The 15,359-nt window shown below is 45.2% G+C and overlaps 1 protein-coding gene across 1 annotated transcript in view; it reads right to left on the minus strand.

Annotated features, from left to right (window-relative positions):
- Positions 1-15,359, minus strand: part of cdk15 (cyclin-dependent kinase 15) — a gene marked incomplete at its 3' end in the record, with an annotated part of 129,225 nt that overhangs the window by 50,118 nt on the left and 63,748 nt on the right. The window contains exons 3-4 of the mRNA XM_084320708.1: positions 4,668-4,811; positions 2,797-2,891 (exon numbers count right to left, since the gene is read on the minus strand). Of these exons, the coding sequence (XP_084176834.1) occupies positions 2,797-2,891; positions 4,668-4,811 (239 nt within the window). The remainder of the gene's footprint in view (positions 1-2,796; positions 2,892-4,667; positions 4,812-15,359) is intronic.

Raw genomic sequence — 15,359 nt, forward strand, 5'->3', positions numbered from 1 at the left:
GAGCTAAGAATAAAGTAAAAGTGCACACTAAAGAATTAAAACAAATAAACAACTTAGCTAACACACAATAATAATAATAACAATAACAAACAATAAAAGAATGTGCAAATTTGCTTTCAAAGAAAATTAAGAAGAAATGTAAAGTGCACACTAAAGAATTAAAACAAACAACTTAGCTAACAATCAATAATAATGATAACAATAACAAACAATAAAATAACGTGCAAATTTGCTTTAAAAGAAAATTATGTATTGTAAAATATGTTACACATATATAATCAAAATATAATATGCTAAATAAACAAACAAATAAATAAAAATGACAAATTCACTTTGTCTAAAGAACTATTTACATTCCACTCCCTATCATCACACTTCAAGGTTAGCCTGTAGCTCCTACTGGTTTCCATTTACAGTGCAATCCTTCTGGCCTTCCTCGCTGCAAAGTCATCAATCACATACAATTTTCCAACTCCTGAGCCAGCTCCTTCCCATCCAAATTAGATTGCCCTCCATGGTTTAAGGTGTGTAGAAGTGCCTCTGCTTGCTTCATCAGCTCTTGGTGTGGCAGGTCTTGGAAGTTGTACAAAATTGCATACCTTTCACTTTGGCACGTTTCTCATCTTCTTCTTTTCTTCTCTTTTTATACTGGATGGCCGGATGGCTTTTGCCTCTTCATAGTTCTCTAACGTTAGTCTTTCTTTCCTCAACGCTCAATTCTATAAACACTTGACCGATACCCATCAATGCACAGCGCTCTAGCATGTTCTGACTGTGAACACCTAAAGCTGAGGCTCAGACCGTTTTAGATTTTTGGCTAATTTTCCCTTATGTTCGAATTTTTTTTATGTAAAAATAATGGTTGCAGATATAGAGGAGGGCGCCAAAACTGTGCGGAGAAAAAAAAATCTAAAATGTAAAATAAAAAAAATATAAAAATGTTTTTATTTTTTTTTGGCGCCCCCCTCTAGGCAACCGCCTATATCGCCTGTAGGAAGCTCCGCCCCTGCTTGTAGACACTAGTGACTGTAACGATCCCAGACTCAGCCCTCTGTTGGGCTGTGATGGGAGGAGTAACATTGGTCCCTTACCTCCATCCTGTAACGAGCCCAGACTCAGCCCTCTGTTGGGCTGTGATGGGAGGAGTAACATTGGTCCCCTACCTCCATCCTGTAATGAGCCCAGACTCAGCCCTCTGTTGGGCTGTGATGGGAGAAGAAACATTGGAGGCCTACCTTCCTCCAGTCTCATACCACCATCTAGTGGTCACCAGCAGATGGTGCAAACTTTGATTCTACCTGTGTTAACTCATATGTTTAGTATAATTAATGGGATCATTAATGTGATGTCACTGTGTGTGTTGTTGTTAAATTTCCCCTCCCTTGTGTGATGTTGTTCCCCTGGCTAGTGTTGTTTTGTAATATGCTTTTGTGTCTAGTTGTTGATTCTGTGTTTTGGACTGGTTCGCCAGCTGGTTCCAATTAGAATTAGCCTTTGTATTTAAGTGTGGTTTGGTCTGCTCCCCGTGTGGCGTCATCCCTCCGTGTTACCTCCAGTTACCTCCGTGTTACCTTGCCCGTCGTGTCTCCTGTCGTCTCCCTTGCCTTGATGTTTTATTTTTTGATCCACTTTTTCTCCCATTTTCTATTTTTCTCCCATCCCAATTTCGTATCATCCAATTCAACCCTCCCCTGTCTCGAACGCTGTTTCTTGCCTCCCACAAGCCGGCTGCAATGTGGACTAAGTCATACATAGCACGAGTCCCCTCCGATACTCGAGGTAACAGCAGTCGCATCTTTTCACCTGCGCGGCGCGATCTTTCAGCGTCAGGGGTCTGCGCTTTGGAGGGGCGCCGCCCCCATCGCTTCCTGATTCTACTGTGCAGGCGCACCAACCGACCTGTAGGTAGGGTGACCAGATCCCAATAAACCAAATGTGGGACAAATGGTATGTTTGTGAGGGACAATGTGGGACACCCCCCCCCCCCAGTGCAGCCCCCTCCCCTTTTTAGCGCGGATGACAACCAATCATGCGGGACATGGTCTCAATTTGCATGACGCGTGAAAAGAGACAGAAATGCTGTGCAAGTCACCCTACCTGTAGGAGTCGCTGTCCACAACGCCCGATCCCCACCCATCAGTTTCCCACCCCCTAATACTGCCAATGTGTATTAGTACGGACGACCAGCTAAACTGAAAGCAATGTGGAGCGCTGGGCTTGAACAGGCGAACCCAGCGTCTCCAGTATTCGTGGTGAGCGCCTTGCCCACTGCACCACGTAGCCGCCCCCTTGCCTTGCTGTTTTGTATTGAGAGTTTGTAAGTAGATTTAGTATTCCGTTTTTGTGCATCTTTGTTTTCTCGTGTCTTCAGTTAGTTTTGTATCTAGTGCCAGCGCGGCTGTGCCTTTTGTTTAGTTTGTTCCTGTAAATATATTTCTTGGCTCTAGTGTTTCGCTAATAAATGGATCACAGTATCTGAGAAGAGCAACTGCTGTCTCCGTTTCCTCCATTCATCAGTCATTGTCCGCAGTATTGGGTTCTCTCTCCTCTTCACACTACCCCCACTCGTAACAAGTGACACTGACCTACTGAGGCCCTTGTAGACGCTAGTGACACTGACCTACTGAGGCCCTTGTAGACGCTAGTGACACTGACCTACTGAGGCCCTTGTAGACGCTAGTGACACTGACCTACTGAGGCCCTTGTAGACGCTAGTGACACTGACCTACTGAGGCCCTTGTAGACGCTAGTGACACTGACCTACTGATGCCCTTGTAGACGGTTGGTGACACTGACCTACTGATGCCCTTGTAGACGGTGGCGTAGGTTCCCTCCCCGAGCTTCTCCAGGTTCAGGTAGGAGTTGGCCGTGCCGAACTGCAAGCCCGTTTTCTGAGGAGGGAGAGGTGAGGAAGACACACACACACACAGACACACGGACAAACACAAACGCACGCAGACACACACACGCACAAACACACGCACAAACACACACACAAACAAACACGCACAAACACAAACGCACGCAGACACACACACACGTGCACACACACATGCAACCACACAAAAATACATACACAAACACCCATATACACACCAAAAGAGACAAGTATGAATGTATGGTGTCACCGTAGTATGATGGTCATTTCCATTTTACTGTGGTACTGTCATGGTTAAAGTCATGCATCGCCATGGCACCACTTTCGTACTTAAATATATTATTCTAATGACTTGTTTCATTATGATATAGTAGATACTGTATGCGCTGCCCTATAGTAGTACGTACAGTACGTACAGTACACATGCATGACATCTTAAGGCCGCCACAGGGCGTACTGTGAGCGGACCGGACTCTGTGCGGCATGTCCGCAATCGTTTGAGGTTTCAGTCAAGCTTACCACCGCTTACCAATTTCCTACATTTCTCATGGCAGTTTACTAAATTTTATTTAGGTTGATGTTAACCAACAACTCTGTGGCGGACTTAAGATGTCATGCTAAGATGTGTAGTGTACTGTACTTTAGTGGAACAACAGTATGACTACTATAGGGCAGCTCAGTATCTGTGATCTCCTAATAAAACAAGTCATTAGAATAATATAAGCTTACTGTTCATTCATTGTGCACGTAGACTATACAGCATGTGTGTGTGTGTGTGTGTGTGTGTGTGTGTGTGTGTGTGTGTGTGTGTGTGTGTGTGTGTGTGTGTGTGTGTGTGTGTGTGCGCTGCGGCAGGTGGCCAGGAGCGAGCAACAAGACAGTATAAATCTAATCTAATTTTGATCTATCGCAAAGCGCTTCCTCGCTACCTGTTGAATACAGGGCCATGCCGACCATCTTTGGCACGCGGCCCCCACATTATAATGAGCTGTAGGGGCGTGTCTGTATGCAAATTAAGTAAACGTGCATTCAAGTTTGTGAATGAGTGACGTATCTCATTCTGGGGATCGTAGCTGAGATCATTTGGCAAGTTAAGACAGCCTCTCCATGTGTTGGTGAATCCGGGGGTAATTGTCATCGACTTTCTCTTACGACCTTCCAAGGAGGTTCTTAAGAGAAATCTTAAGACAATGTTGGTGAATGAGGTCCGTTGTTCTGAAGGTTGTGATAATAGTCTGTAGTCTGTCAGTGTGAATCCTGTATTTAGTGGTTAACACTGTCGCCTCACAGCTAGAAGGGCCAGGGTTCGATTCCCGCTTGGGGACCAGGTTTCCACGTTGCCAGGTACCCAGGTGGGGTATCTCCCGGGCCTTTCTGTGTGGAGTTTGCATGTTCTCCCCCCGTGCTCGCAAGGGTTTCCCCTCCCAATAAGATAAACCCAATGTAAAAACATGCAGAACAGATCGCTAATGCTGTCGCGTCCCTGACAAAGACGGGACAGGAGCACTTGGATTGGTCCCCGGGGCTCGTCCTTCCCGGCTGCCCTTGTATTGGGGGGAAGGACGATGGGATGGGTCAAGCGCAGAGACTGAATCTCATCGTGACCCAAAAAAGAATTGCATGCGTGTGTGTTCCTGTGTGTGTGCCGCCCATCGCATGTGTGTATATCACTGCATGACGAATAAAGACTTCTTCAAAGATCAGTAATTAATTATTATTACAGGTGTTGCTAACAGATAATACAGTACCCGTGTGTTATACATGGCGGGGGGGGGGGGGGGGGGCTCACCCATTGGAACTCCTCCTGGAAGCTCTGGCCCCCCAGTGGGTCACTGTTGCTGCGGCCCCTCTGGACCCGGAGCCTCCGCACCTGCAGGGTGTGGAACCAGGGGACCTGGGGCTTGGGGAAGGACGTGTCCGACGGGTCGTTCAGCTGAGGGTTGGACAGAGAGGAGGGGGAAGAAGAAGAATGACTTCATTGTGAATTCAAACAAGGCGATTGAAATGTGACTTTCCGCACATCCCTGGGAGAGATGGTGGGCACGGCACAGTAGATGTATTGTAATACCAGCCACTACTCCCATTTGCTAGCTCGCAACCAGAAGTAACTCATTCCCTCCCGTCAGTACCGGCATCAAACCGGCGACTTTTCAGTTGCTAGCCGGCCTCTCTACCTCTCTACTATCTATCTATTCTACCTCTATGCCCCCCCCCTCTCCCCGACACATAACATCAAGAATACATATACAAATCGAATAACCATCCTTCTAATTCTCTAGGTGGGAAAGAGTGAGTGAGACAGAGAGACACACAGGAGGAGAGATGAGAGATTAGTGAGAATGGTGCAAATAGAGACAGACAGACAGAGAGAGACAGACAGACAGAGAGACAGAGAGGGGGATGGAGAGATCTACGTAGACAGCCAGATGGAGAGAATGTGACAGAGAGAGAGAGAGAGAGAGAGAGAGAGAGTGAGAGAGAGAGAGAGAGAGAGAGAGAGAGAGAGAGAGAGAGAGAGAGAGAGAGAGAGAGAGAGAGAGAGAGAGAACAAACAAGTGAAGGAGACAGTGGGAGAATGTTTGAGACGCACAGGGCATTTCAACGTGAGTCCTGTGGCGTAGTGTGGAGCTCCGTCCTCCTCCTCTGTGGGTCAAAATGAGACCGGTATCCCTTGGCTTCCTGCCAACTACCAACCCTTTACTAAAATACATTCATCAGACACAGCGGAGTGCTCTCAAGACAGACACAGTTGTGCAGTGTCATAAAAAAATAACAGGGTACTATACAATGGAACTAAACGAACGATCAATCAAAACGGACAAATTTTGTTTTGTTTTTTTATGACCGTCTAATAGGGTAGAAAGACAGTTATTGAGAGTCATTAATTTAGTTCCATTGTATATTACCCTGTTTGTTTAAAGTGCCCATTTAACGTGGACACACGTCTATTGTGAGTGAGTTTCATTGAACAGTGCAGCAACAGAGTTATTCCAGTCTGAGGTTTCACAAAGAGGCTCTCCAATCAGCCAACCAGAGAGGCTCTCCAATCAGCCAATCAGAGAAGCTCTCCAATCAGCCAATCAGAGAAGCTCAACAAAGGGAATTTCATTGGAATAAAAACTAAATGTAGTGGTTATTCAGTGGTTAGTCTACATGGTCTTCAATGCTGGACTGTGTTGAGTGTAGATTCAACCACTAAGGGCTAGATCCACAAAGAATTAGGGATGTCCGATATTATCGGCCGACCGATATTATCGGCCGATATCGGCAGTAAAATGTGATATCGGAAAATATCGGTATCAAAAAAAAAAAAAATTACATTTATTTAACCTTTATTTACCCAGGCAAGCAAGTAAGAACCCATTCTTATTTTATTTATTGTCAAAAGTATGCATGTTGGTTTAATTCAACAACAAGAGATAGGTAATGTTAATTTTTACTTTTTTAATTATCATATTTTGCACAGATAATGCTTACATTTAGAAAGCCTTTTGAATGCATCCAGTGAAATTATTAATTACCTGAAATTATTCAGTTTTTTTGGGGGGAAACCCTGCATATATCGGTATCGGTTGATATCGGTATCGGTATCGGTATCGAAATTAAGAGTTGGACAATATCGGAATATCGGTATCGGTAAAAAAGCCAATATCGAGCATCCCTACAAAGAATGGATTGCAAGTTGCACCCTTACTTACAATTCATTATGAATTGAAAATGGGGGACCCTGATGTGTAAGTTAAACAAGACGAAAGTCTTTCACTTGTCTGCATCCCCTTAACAATTGTGTGTATTGAGTCGTACTGTATTGTACCCATTCTGCAATCTGTTAATAACATTTTCATTCAATCAATCAATCTGCACGGTGATTGATTGAATGAAAATCAGGGTCCCCCATTTTCAATTCATAATGAATTGTAAGTAAGGGTGCAACTTGCTCCGTGCAATCCATTCTTTGTGGATCTAGCCCTAAAAGTGCTTATTCTAATGAGATTTCCAGCTTATCTGATTGGCTAGAAGGGGGAGCCTCTCTCTGAAACTGCTGCTACACTGATCAATGACGCTCACTGCTGCTACACTGATCAATGAGACTCACTGCTGCTACACTGATCAATGAGACTCACTGCTGCTACACTGATCAATGAAGCTCACTGCTGCTACACTGATCAATGAGACTCACTGCTGATACACTGATCAATGAGACTCACTGCTGCTACACTGATCAATGAGACTCACTGCTGCTACACTGATCAATGAGACTCAGTGTCCATGTTAAAATATGTCTTGGAGGGGGCGGCTAGGTGGCACAGTGGGCAAGGCGCTCGCCACCAACGCAGGAGATGCTCGCCGTTGCTACCAGCTTGGCTGGTCGTTCATACTAATACAATTGGCAGTATTAGGGGGTGGGAAGCTGGTGGGTGGGGATCGGACGTTGTGGACAGCGACTCCTACAGGTCGGTTGGTGCACCTGCGCAGTAGAATCAGGAAGCGACGAGGGCGGCGTGTCCCTCCCACGCAGACCCTCGCCGCTGAGAGATTGCGCTGTGCAGGTGAAAAGATGCGACGGCTCCTCGAGTACCGGAGGGGACACGTGATGCAAGGCTTCGTCCACATTGCAGCCGGCTTGTGGGAGGCATGGTCTAACAACGTTCGAGACAGGGGAGGGTAGAATTGGACAATACGAAATTGGGGACGGGAGAAAAATAGAAAAATGGGGAGAAAAAGTTGATAAAAAAAAATATATATATATGTCTTGGAGGCGTGGCGTTGGAGGCGTGGCGTGGGCTTGGGTCGATCGTCATACTAACTCGTTTGGCTGAGTTAGCGGGAGGGAAGTCGGAACTGTACAGAACTGCGTTTCCGCAGTTGCTCTGATTGGCCACTGACCCCACGTGACCCTACCCTATTACACGCCCCCTTATCGACGCGCGTTATGCGACGCTCTACAGCTCTTTCGCTCGCAGAACAGCTGTTTCCGTATTTATAATATTGGAAACGCTGCGCTGTGAGCGCTGTGAAGCACCTCTGTATTAAATGCCGACAGCACCTCTGTATTAAATGCCGACTCATCAATCAATCAATAATAACATTAACGATAACGCCAAGCTGTAATAGTCTCGGGTCTATCTGCTAATGTATTTATAATATTGGAAACGCCGTGCTGTGAGCGCTGTGAAGCACCTCTGTATTAAATGCCGACAGCACCTCAGTCTCGCGTCTATCTGCTAACGTTAGCATTAGGTAATAACCGGTTTAAAATGGATGGTGATTACCTCACGTTGTGTCTATTCTACTAATGTCTAACTATGAATGAACACATAACTTAACATCTTTAGCTAATAAAGTACTCAACCTCTACTGTCTTTAACTATGAACAAACACAACACTTTAACTTACCATCTTTAGATAATAAAGTACTCAACCTCTACTGTCTTTAACTATGAACAAACACAACACTCTAACTTACCATCTTTAGATAATAAAGTACTCAACCTCTACTGTCTAAAAATTGTAAAGTCAATTAACGACTGATGGCTGTTTGTTGTAGAGGGCGCGGTGGCAGACTTTGTCTGATACAGAATGCAGGAAATTAAGTCTATGTAACAAAAGAAATCCTGATTATACGTGCCCCATGTAAAATATTTAAACAACAAGCAGTGTTGGGCAGTGTTAAGTGTTAAGCAGTGTTGGGCAAGTTACTCAGGAAGTATAGGAGTATTTTGTTTTTAGCGCCTTTGAAGTGCTTTGGTACCATGAGGTGCAAGCATAGTCATAGTACCCTTGAATGAGTGCTCCTGCCAGAGTCTTCAGGGTATTCTTGTTTACCAGAGAGGAGATCCGGTACAAGAATCATGTCAAAAGAGACACTGAAAGGGAGAGTTTTCTTAGGTTTGGACTTAAATGTGCTATAGATAACATTCAGCCACTCAATGTTGCACTAGAGCACCAGCATGTAATTTATCCTATTAGGTGTGTTCCACGTGGGTAAATGGGAAGTAGGGAAGGGATACATGCACACAACATGTAAACAACAACATTCATTTAGGATCCGGAATGATTTTTAAATGCTACATTCATTCATCAATATATTAATGTGTGGCATTAACAGCTGTTCTGTGAAGGGGGCGTGTAACAGCTGTTCTGCGAGGAAGCGAGCGAAAGAGCTGTAGAGCGTCGCATAACGCGCGTCGATAAGGGGGCGTGTAATAGGGTAGGGTCACGTGGGGTCAGTGGCCAATCAGAGCAATGCGGAAATGCAGTTCTGTACAGTTCTGTTGTAGGTGGCATTCACGCATCCCCACCCTACTTCCAATTTCCCAACATGGAATGCACCTGATCGGATAAATTACATGCTGGTGCTCTAGTGTGACATCTAGTGGCTGAATGTTAACTATAGCACATTTAACAATAGCTCCCGACCATTGTAAGCTATGGAGTTATGGAATTCTAGAAATAGAAGTAACAGCACCTCTACTCGAGTACTATATTTCAGTGCTCTTTCCACCTCTGACATACTTACAGAACACAATGAATAGCAGGCATGTTGGTGACATAGGCCTGCAAGGCGATCACAGGCAAATCATTCTCAATTCTGATTGCTTTGAGCCGGCGTTCGTATATACTAACATGTATACACACACACACACACACACACGTGTATACACACACACATCCACACATACACACGTACACACACACACACACACGTGTATACACACACACACACACACACACACACACACACACACACACACGTGTATACACACACACATCCACACATACACACGTACACACACACACACACACATACACACACGTATACACACACACACACACTCACATAACGCTACCTCAGCGCACGGCAAGGAAGTGGCACTCCTGCTCTTCCCAGATGATCGCTTCTTCATCTCAATCTCCTCCTTCTTATCTTCCTCCTCCTCCCCTCCCTCCTCATCCTCCTCCTCCTCCCCCCGTCCACAGCACCTCCTCATGCACTCCCGCCCAAACTGCCTCACCCACGAGGCCATCGTCCACTGTCTCTCTCTCTCTCTCCCTCTCCCTCCCTCTCTAGTTCGATCCTCTTATCCCGCTCTCCTTCTCTGTCAACGCTCCCGTCTTCCCTGCCTCTCTTCTCCGTTTGCCATGAAAGAGTAACTTCCCGGCTCATATGACTAGCATGGGTCTGGAGTCTGGGACAAAACAGAGTCCCATGACCGTCTCCCTCGCTCCCTCTCTCTTCCCCCCATCACAGGAGCGTCTGGAAACAAAAACAACCTCTCTCTCTGTCTCTCTCTCTCTCTCTCTCTCCATCTGTCCTAATTGGAACAAGACTGTCCATTCAAGATCCTGCACATCAGCTGAAGAGGAGAGGAGTGTGTGTGTATGTGAGGGAGAAAGAGGAGGATATGGCAAGAAAGAGGGAGAAGGAGAGATAGAGAGAGAGTGAGAGGGAGAGAGAGGGAGGAGGAAGAGAGGGAAATACTGTAGGAGAGAAGGATAAAGAGAGAGAGAGGCATGGGTAGCACATACAAGGATAGTAAATAGAGAGGGGGTACAGAGGGAGGAGAGAAAGGGAGAAGGAGGGAAAGAGAGGGAGGGGGGAGTGAGAGAGTCAAGAGTTTTATTTGTCACGGCATACAAGTATACAGTGAAATGCGGGGGGTCTTGCCCGCAACGATTGTGCATAATACAATAATACAATAGTAAGAATCCAATAGGATGCGAACGACATTTGTGCAATAATACAAGTAATCAAAGTAGGGCATATCTGTATATGTACATGAGTTTTTACAAGAGCATGGTAAGACATGCTAGGTCCGGTGATAGTGCAATACACTGTTAGCTATGGATGAGGCACTGGGTCTTTATGTACACTGCTATACAATGCTATATTATACAATCTCAAGTTATATGTAAACAAGACAAACGTCTTTCTCTGGTCTGCATCCCCTTAACAATTGTGTGTATTGAGCCGTACTGTATTGTACCCATTCTGCAATCTGTTAAATAAAGTTTTCATTCATTCACCCCCTCCTAATGTACAGTCCCCTCCCCATCATATGTATATACTCTGTCAGGATCTATGGGTAACAGTACTGTATATTTGAATACCGTTTATGTCACAAATGTATCAGTACTAAATACCTGTATGTCCCTATGCCATAAATGTCATGTATGTTGTGTATGTCATAAATGTCTATATGAATTGAAAATGGGGGACCCTGATGTAAACAAGACAAACGTCTTTCTCTGGTCTGCATCCCCTTAACAATTGTGTGTATTGAGCCGTACTGTATTGTACCCATTCTGCAATCTGTTAAATTAAAGTTTTCATTCATTCATTCTCATTCATTCATTCATTAATTCATTCATTCATTCATTCATTCATTCATTCATTCATTCATTCATTCATTCATTCATACTATAATATTTTTTAAAGTGACCTTTCATTTTGTAAAGTGACCATAAGTGTGAGCGTGTGCAGCATGAGTGTGTGTTCATGTTAAAGTGGCTGCTAGTGTGTGAGCGTGTACAGTGTGTGTGTTGTGTGTGTGCTCATGTGTGCTTGTGTGTGGAGAGTTCAGTGTTCAAGGCTCTGATGGCCTGGGGGAAGAAGCTGAGCCGAAGTCTCTCTGTCCTAGTTGCTGGTGTGCGCAGGCGTTTGCCTGACCGCAGCAGCTTGAACAGGCTGTTGTTGGGGTGGTGCGGAGGAGGAGGCAGGTAAAGAGGGAGAGAGGGAAAAGGATGTAGTGGATTTTCCCAAGCTCAAATGTATAATGTACAGGTCTACCGTCCGCTACAGGTCGTTACTAAACATGGTAACAGTGCACCACACCACTTTAGTAATATCACATATGCAGAAATTGACTAGAAGTAGCCTAGACTTGATATTGGCTGACAAGCAATAGGCAGCAACCCCCCCAAGACCGATACTAGCTAACGGTGAAGTAACAAAGGGGTTGTTTACTCTAGCAGTAAAACGCCCTAGTGTTACTTCCCTGCAGGCAGTATCGGGCTATGGACAGTCACCTAACATGGGGGGTTGTTTCAGCTTCAAAGGAACCAGCCGCTTCTATTTTGGCCTCATGAGACAGCTGCGAAAAGCCAATTTGATTCAAAGGAACGAGCCGCTCCTATTTCTCATGAGGAGACAGCTATGAGCCAATCTGATAAGAATAACACTAAATGTTTTTTTTTGCATTTATATAATTGTAACTTCGCTGGATATACACTGTATACGGTTAAAATGTTATTATTGACTATTTTTGTTTTATCCTGTTTCTGTACTTGCATATATTTTAACCACCTTTACTGAAAGTTTCATTATACATTGTGTGTTGAGTACTGACTTTTAATAAGTTTTGTTTTGCAATAATAAAAAAAAAAAAAAAAAAAAAAAAATAACACTAAATTTGGTGAGAATGTTAGTAAAAACAGTTATTTAGATTTACAAAGTACCCCTAGCGTCAAAGGTATAGCAATTAATCTGTTTACAATACTAAACGGATTAAATTAAGGCTAAATTAGCCATTATTCAAGATATAAGGTTTAAGATAGGTGGAACTGCCTAACAGAAAGGCTACATTAGAGGTTTAAGCAAAATAAACCTTACTTTTGATTGATAACTTGATAAATCTAATTTGCCAGATACATTTAAACGTGAAAACTGAAGAATTCTCTAAGACCAAGATTCAGGCTATTCAAAGCCAACAAAGTATGCCCTTAGAAGGGAATATCCGGTGTAGGCGAGCTTCAAAATGGCCGCTACCCAGTCTCAGCCAATCAGAAGCTCTTTCTCTTCTTAAAGACGTCCTCCCAGCTGACGTAAAATAGGGGAGGAGGGAACTCGTTAAAACGAGCAGTTGAGAGAGCAGTAGACAGAACGAACACAAACAACCGGACGCATGTTTTTCCCCTACTGGACGTGCAGACGACGAGTTGAGACGGACACCATCGAACCAACGAGGAGACGAGACGAGATAGATACTTTGCTAGTAGCGACTTAGTCTGGAACACAAGCTGAGGGCATAGTCTCATGTTTTGAATTGTTTCATAGCTTTCAAGCCGTTTGTTATTTCACTTTGCTTGTGAAATAAAAAGTGAACTTTAGCAAAATTCTCTGCCTCCTCATTTCACCCGCCGTCTCTCTGCCGTCGAACAAGGCTATTTCCTGGCCTTTTGAAAGTACAAAGGGAATTGGTACCGGATGAACACAACGCAGAGTAGATTTAAGCTGGTTCTGGATATCAGAACAGAACCATAGACCCCTTGATACTTCAAAGTGGTGCCGTCGACCCTTGAACGTGAAACGCTCTTGATTTTGATTTTTTTACGGCTGAATAAGCACTGGACACCAGGATCGATCGGCTGCCGGAGAGATTCATCACGACAGGGTCCTGAAAATAGGTGAGTGGACACGAGCCGTGATGGCTGGAAACGAGAGCGTTCTGTTCTAACTGGGGTTGACTTAAAAATGTATGCCTCAATAGTTTGGTGTTGGAATGCCCGGTGGGATGATAGTGCCGGGCTTCACTTGACTTAGAAATGTATGCCTCAATAGTTTGGTGTTGGAATGCCCGGTGGGATGATAGTGCTGGGCTTCACTGGGCGAGGTGGTCGTAGTGTCTCTCGAGGGGGGAGATCGATGGGGTGCGTAAGCGCGCAGAATCATATTGGCTACATCCAATTGGCAAGCGGGACGTTTTACACGGTACAACTCGCAAATTGGTAGCGCCGGGCTTCACTGAACAAGATGGTCGTTGATCGTGGCCTCAATAGTTTTAGTGTTGGAAGGCGCCGGTGGAATGCATTCCAGTTAATAGATATACCTAAGTCGTATTTTCCGGATAGGTGCATGGTGAGATGGAATATTTTTCGTGCCTGAACAATGGGGGATAAAAGGTGTACGTTTGTGGGTAGGATCTCCGCTTGTGGCCATCTCTCGGACGACGACGGGCGGACATCTGAACCATCCAGCACCGTCCAGCACTGCTCAGGTCACGAATTCGGATGTGTGTACAGAAGGGGAGTCAAAATGGTTCTGTAAGCATTACGGGTCGCGAGATATATAACGTGGGGAAAAATATGCAAAGGGGGGCCTCACCGAAGCTTAGACTTTGGGGCGTATTTCGGTACACGTTCGTCGCGGCAAAGAATTGGAACAGGAGTACTTAATAACGATTCGTTTCAATGTGCTGTTTGTAAACTAAACATTCAGTACGGGTATAGTGAACTATTGCTCTTAAGCGCGGTAAAAATGAGCGCGGCGATCCTATTAAAAATAGTAAAAATATATGATGAATGTTAGTGTTAAAGCTAGGAGAACATGGAGGCTAAGGCCGAGCTATCGACTGACTAAGAGCTCAAGATAGCTTTTTGAAAACGGAGAACAACAGACACTTTGAACCAGGAGTCGTTCTAGCAATACAGGTATGAGAAGTGTTTATGTTTGTGAGCTATAAAAATAAGCGCTTATATTTAGCTTATAATAAGCGCTTATATAAGCGCCTGTATACTTAGAGTTTATTCAATATTGTAGGCCGCTGTCGTCGTAGCTAAGCGGCTAACTAGCTGCGTGTTAATATGCTACTAGGAGTGTATTTAATATTGTAGGCCGCTGTCGTCGTAGCTAAGCGGCTAACTAGCTGCGTGCTATGATACTAAATTCAATATTGTAGGCCGCTGTCATCGTAGCTAAGCGGCTAACTAGCTGCGTGCTAATATACTAATAGGAGGTGTTCAACATTGTAGGCCGCTGGCGTCGTGGCGTAGGCGTGCCTTGCTACTAGGATTATTCAATACTGTCGGCGTGGCAGGGTGGGATTCTCTGGATGTCTCGCGGTGCGCGGCCATCTTGGGTGGAGCGCCGTGGTCGCCATCTTAGATGGGGCGAGGGGTGTCCATTGTAAGGGATTCATTTTTTCAAAGCGATGTGGTTGGAACTGCGCTAGGGGGCGGTGGAGACATGGCTTGGACTCCCGTCCTGGGGTAGATACAGGAGGTTTTTATCCCTGGTGATGCAGTACAATTCTTCACGTTGTGGTGGCGTTCGTGACTTTATTACGTTGACGGTATGATTAGATTAATAGGCAGTGGTGACGTTTTGGAAGCCACGGACGTGTTCATATGTCTCTCTTTTAGGACCCCCCCCCTATTCCTTTGTTCTCTGTCTCTCTCCCTCCCTCCACCCTCTCTCTCTCTCTCTCCACCTACTCTCTCCCTCCCTCTCTCCCTTCCTCCCTCCCTCCACCCTCTCTCAACTCTCCCTTCCTCCCTCCCTCCACCCTCTCTCTCTCTCTCATCTCTCCCTCCCTCCCTCACCACCCTCTCTCCCTCCCTCCCTCCCTCCACCCTCTCTTAACTCTCCCCCCCTCTCTCTTTCTCCCTCTCTCTCTCCCTCCCTCCCTCCCTCCGCCCTCTCTCTCTCTTAAACTCTCTCTCCCTCCCTCACCACCCCCTCTCTCTCTCTTCCTTCCTCCCA

Source organism: Notolepis coatsorum (genome assembly GCF_963971535.1).
Source record: "Notolepis coatsorum genome assembly, chromosome: 1".
Lineage (NCBI taxonomy): Eukaryota > Metazoa > Chordata > Actinopteri > Aulopiformes > Paralepididae > Notolepis > Notolepis coatsorum.